General features: G+C 34.0%; 1 protein-coding gene across 1 annotated transcript in view; it reads left to right on the top strand.

Annotated features, from left to right (window-relative positions):
• The window catches only part of MIA2 (MIA SH3 domain ER export factor 2), a 114,096-nt gene that overhangs the window by 27,125 nt on the left and 80,971 nt on the right, over positions 1-6,000 (top strand). Inside the window, exons 6-7 of the mRNA XM_077769186.1 lie at positions 4,241-4,444; positions 4,551-4,651. Coding sequence (XP_077625312.1) covers positions 4,241-4,444; positions 4,551-4,651 — 305 coding nt within the window. The remainder of the gene's footprint in view (positions 1-4,240; positions 4,445-4,550; positions 4,652-6,000) is intronic.

Here is a 6,000-nt window from a genome sequence, read left to right as displayed (position 1 = left end):
TTATTTTAAATAAATTAAAATTTATAATTTAATATTTAACTGCAATTTAATATTGCAGTTAAAACAATATTTTTAAAGAATTTAGACACATACAAGTTTCAGTGTAATTAATAACAGAATAAGCCTTTTTTCCCCCTAATGCCATTAAACATCATTGTATATCAGTGAGTCCTGCATTTACAACAGTCCCATTGTATTCAGGTTCCTGAGTTGATTGCTTATTTTTAACTTTAATGTCCACTGATGACATTAAATTACTGATATGTGTTTGCCTACTTGGGAGTTTCATCTTTTGAACAAGGCTAAATAAGTGACAGCATCAAAGTGCTATGTTAAACTCATAATTGAAAGAACAGTAGACACTGAATAATTGTCTTATTGATCTTTAATATTGCTTTTCAGAATTGCATTGATACTTTCCTATTCTTGTCTTAAAAAGTAACTGAGCATCTGACCCTTGGTTTCGGCTCAGGTCATGATCTCAAGATTTGTAGGTTCGAGCTGTGCAAGAGGCTCTGTGCTGATAGTGCAGAGCCTGCTTGGGATTTTCTGTCTCTGTCTCTGTCTCTGTCTCTCTCTGCCCCTACCCTGCTCATGTTCTTTCTTTCTGTCTCTCTCTTTCTCTCTCTCAAAATAAAGAAGTAAACTTAAAAACAAAAAAGTAACTGAAGTAAATCCTACATTTTACCTGAATACTATACTTCAGGCTAGGACTGATTAGAACCTTTTTTCCCCTTTAACTCTGATTAGTTAATTCAGCGGGCTTTGTGCAGACAGCAGAGAGCCCTATGTGGTGCTAGAACTCAAAAACTGTGAGATTTTTCAAATTTCGAAACTACCTGATTCGAAGTTGGGAAGCTTAACCAGCTGAATCACCTAGGTGCCCCAAGGATAATCCTTTTAAAATGAAGGTTCTCAAAAGATGTGCATATATATTTTCATTCTAAATTTGAAGCCAGGTATATTATCATTTAAAGGTATATGTCATTTAAATATTTAATATGTAGGATAAAACCAGAAAAATCAGGAATATTTTAAATCTCTATTAGCCTTGTTACACTGAAATGCAAAATAAACTTAGATAAATTTTTTCTCTGATAGTATAGATTTATGACTTCTGTAAAAAAGCAGTGATAAGATTTATAATTTTTTGAATTCCTTCTCAAATTATGATACACAATGAAGCAATATGTTAATTTCATGAGATCACCAAATTAAGAAAAAGTGTAGCTTTACTTTTGCCAGATACATTAATATGTATGGATGAAATCCAAAACACGATTTAGTACTGATTTTAATATTTACTTATTTTTGAAGAGTGAGAGAAACAGTGAGAGCAGAAGAGGGGCAGAGAGAGAGACACACACAGAATCCAAAGCAGGCTCCAGTCTCTGAGTTATCAGCACAGAGCCCGATGTGGGGCTCGGACCCACAAACTGTGAAATTATGACCTGAACCAAAGTTGGACGCTTAACCAACTGAGCCACCCAGGTGCCCCAATATTGATTTTAATCTGATTTCTCAGCACAACTTTATGGTGTTACTGGGTCTGAAAGTGAAAATAAGCATATACTTGTATATACTCATGGAAGAATGTATTTTACTAACAGTTGAATGAGAATATCTTGAGATTTTTTACTTTTATATTCTACCTAAAAATATCAGTATTTTCCCTATTTAGCCAACATAAACATACAAAATGTTATTTTTATGCCGTCAATCTTTTCTTAATTGCCCAAATATTGATGTCAAGAATATAGTATGAACTTATATTATCTATATATGTTTTACACACCACATTCTAGTAAATTAGTGAATAATATAATGTGTTTTAAAATATAAAACATCCTATGGGGTCCCTGGGTGGCTCAGTCAGTTAAGTGTAGGACTTTGGCTCAGGTCATGATCTCAAGGTTTGTGGATTCAAGCCCCATGTCAAGCTCTGTGCTGATAGCTCAGAGCCTGGAACCTGCTTCAGACTCTGTGTCTTCCTCTCTCTCTGTCCCTCCTCTGTTCATGCTTTGTCTCTCTCTCTCTCTCTCTCAAAAATAAATAACATTAAGAAATTTAAAAAATGCAAACTTCAGAATCTTTAAAAAAATAAAATATAAAATGTCTTATAATTATTAACCGATAAGGATTGCTCTGAATCATATCTTTCAAAATTTTCACTTGATATAAAGGATGTATTTGATTTTTAGGATTTAAAAAGCTTCTATTTATTCATTTTTCTAATATTCTATTTTTTAATTATTCTATTTTCTAATATTATTCTATTTTTCTAATATACCTGCTGGATAATATGACATGATATATACAGACATGGGATGAAGGGGGAAACAAAAATTGGACTTTGAAATTAACAAAGCTCCAAGGGAGTGGCAATAGTACAATACCTGAGATTTGACTGGTACCTTTGCATTTTCAAATTTGTTTCAAATATACTAAGACTATGGGTACCTTTCTGTGCAAATAGCTAATATAGTTTCTTTGGTAGTAGGAGGTTTTTTCTTTTTTGGAGCAATCTCATTAAAAGTTTGAGTAATAATGGCTTTTCTATTTAACAGTACATCGTGGCAAATATGGATTGTAGATATGCATGATCCAGTGGACTAGATTTCAGAACTTGGAAGTTAATTGCTGTAAACTTTAATAGTGCCTTTCTTTGTATAACTGGCTCAGTTTGTTCTATTTATTAAATGGAGTAGGTGGTTATGGAGGATATTATTACACTTGTTTCAGCAACTACTATAGATATAGTGATTACAGCAACCAGCAGAATGGTTATAGGAAAGTATCCAGGCAAAGTGGTCATCAAAATAGCTACTGACCGCACTAAATTATTTCATTTGCACCTCATCCCCAACAGGTGGTGTATCAGTATTTTCCAATTTTAAGATTCATTTGAAGGTGGCTCTTGCCACCTGCTAATAGCAGTTCAAATTATATTTTTTGTAAGAAGTGCCCAAGTGAAAGTATGATGTTGAGTCCCTCTGAAGTTAATTCTGAGTTCTCACTAAAAGAAATTTACTTTCATTGGGGCACCTGGATGGCTCAGTCCGTTAAGCATCTGACTTGGGCTCAGGTCATTATCTCACTCTCTTTCAAAAATAAATTAAAATTAAAACAAATAAAAAGTAAATTTACTTTGTTTTATTTCTTAATTGCTATGCTTCTGAATCAATTTATGTTTTCCGCGCACCCTCCCACTATTGTAGAGCAAGTATTGTGGTAAAACCCCCAGTGTGACAATGTCATGATGTGATAGGGTCTTACTGTTTTTTTTAAAAATAAATCCTTTTGTATAAAAAATAAGACTATAGATACTGTAAATAATTTTGGTCATTTTGACTCTTTCTGGTTCTTTAACAGATTAAGTAAGAAAAATTTATCTTAACCAATTTTCTTGAATGGTGGGGACATATATTTTTGCAATAGCATTACCATATTATACTTTCTTGGATAACACATATATCTAAAGAGAATGAAATCCTATGGAGAACTATTTAATGTCTTATTCTTAGTCATAAGCTTATATAATAGCACAACAACATTTTTGTTGACAGTTTTGTTAGTTTTTCTTTTAATAATTTTTAGGACAAAAAGGCAATGTAGAGAATAGAATTGTATACAGTTTAAAAAATTTTTCCTTGGTAAAAGAATAAAGAAAAGCATTGTGGTAGGCTAAATAATGACCATTCAGAAATGTTCATGTCTTAATTCCCAAATCCTGTGAATATGCTATTTGACATGGCAAAATGTCACATTAGATGTGAGGAGAGATTATCGTAGTGGGCCCAATATAATCACAAGGTTTGTTACAGGTGGAAGGAAGGAGGGTCAGAATAAGAGAGAGGTTACATGATGCTCTGCTGCTGACTTTGAATATAAAAGAAGGAGCCATGAGCTAAGGGACGCAGGTAGCCTCAAAAAAGTAGAAAAGACAAGGATGGATTCCTCCTCTAGAGCCTCAGAAAGAACACAGACCTGCCAACACCCTGGTTTTATGACTTTTGATCTCCAGAACTCTAAGAGAATATATTTGTATTGTTTAAGGCACTAAGTCTGTGGTAATTAATTACATTAGCAGTAGGAACTAATGCAAGCTGAAATTTATGTTTTAAGGAATTCTTTCCATAAGGAATTATCACAATGACTACAAAAATTCAAAGAATGGCCTACCTAAAACAAAAGGAAGCCCACAACAAAACTTCCTAAACAATTCTATATTTATTCACAGATATGGTCTCTGAAATAGAGTTACCTGCAAGAATTCATAAAGAAGTACATTTCAAGACTCCATCTTCTAAAAATAATGATGAAAAATCAAAAACATCACTAGATACTGAAGGACCTGCTCAGGGGGAGATAGACAGATCTGTGGAAAATACCCTCCCAAACAGTCAAAAGTTTTCAACTGATTACTCTTTGTATTCTCAAAAAGGTAAGAAACAAGTTATATGTTGTCTAATACAGCAATTAAGGAGGAAATTAGATTCAAAAGTTACATCACACCAAATATTAACATATTTTTATTTATAAATTGACAGAAGATGCTTCTGAGTATCAAATTCTGAAATACTTATTTCAAATTGACATTTATGATTTCATGAAGTCTGCCTTTTCATCAATTATAATTCTTACAGAAAGGGTAAGTTGATCTTTTAAATCTTTTGCAATAATTTTACCTGTTTTTCTAAATATAGGAGTGGCTGAAATAATGTTTAAGTGAATTCTCTTATGCAAATGTTACATAATGTTGGTCTTTCTACAAAATCTTACATGTAGGATTTCTCCTTACATGAATGCTTTGTTGCATGGATATTGTTAAGGATTTTTTTTTAAACTTTCCTTAAGTTTTGTTGACCATGAGAATTGATTTTTTTCCCTATTTTCTTCTCTTTTTTTCAAATCAGGGAGAATGATACTAAATGAATTAGCTTGGAAATAATAGGAGCTAAAATGAATTGTAAGCAAATTATTAATAATGATAGCTGTGATCTCAAAATGGTACGTTATGAGAATCTTACAAAAGCAACAGATACCTTAAAATTTAACCAAGCAATAACAAAAATTCTAAAATCTGTCCACTTAAAAAAATGTTTATTTACTTATTTTTGAGAGGGGGGCACAAAGAGAGAGGGAGAGAGAACCACAGAGCCCAATGCAGGGCTCAATCTCACAAACTGAGATGATGACCTGAGCTGAAATCATCCCAGGGTCATGAGTTTGAGCCCCACATCTACATTAAGAGTGCAGAGCCTGCTTGGGATTCTCTCTCTCTCTCTCTCTCTCTCTCTCTCCCCCTCCCTCTTTCTCTGCCCCTCCCCTGCTTGTGCTTGCTCTCTCTCAAAGTAAATAAGTAAACTTAAAAAAAAAAAAAATAAAATTTTAAAAGGAAGAGTTATTGCATCAGTTTAGGAAATAAATAGTATATAAACTCAAATGAAATAAGTGAAGCATAGGTGAAGACAAGAACTTGGGCGCCTGGTTGGCTCAGTCATTTGAGCGTCCGACTTTGGCTCAGGTCTTGATTTCACGGTTCTTGGGTTTGAGCCCCACATCCGGCTCTGTGCTGACATCTAGCTCAGAGCCTGGAGCCTGTTTCGGATTCTGTATTTCCCTCTCTCTCTCTGACCTTTCCCTGCTCACGCTGCCTCTCTCTCTCTCTCTCTCTCTCAGAAATAAATAAAACATTAAAAAAAAAAAAAGACGAGAACTGAAACCAACTAGAGTGTGTACACTTTCTCCAAAGGACGTAGTCACTATTTACCTTTAGCCTGGTTTTGCCAGATCTTTTGGTATTTCAAGAAAAGTGGAGATCTGGATATTTTGTGTGAAATCTCTTGATTTTTAAGGTTAGCAAATATTCATACTAAAAAGAAATAATAGGGGCGCCTGGGTGGCTTAGTCGGTTAAGCGTCCGACTTTCACTTAGGTTAAGCGTCCGACTTTCGCTTAGGTCATGATCTCGCGGTTCATGGGTCCGAGCCCGGCATC

The sequence above is a fragment of the Crocuta crocuta genome, unplaced genomic scaffold (assembly GCF_008692635.1).
Source record: "Crocuta crocuta isolate KB4526 unplaced genomic scaffold, BGI_CrCroc_1.0 scaffold65, whole genome shotgun sequence".
Classification (NCBI taxonomy): domain Eukaryota; kingdom Metazoa; phylum Chordata; class Mammalia; order Carnivora; family Hyaenidae; genus Crocuta; species Crocuta crocuta.
This window is presented reverse-complemented; position numbering and strand designations above follow the sequence as displayed.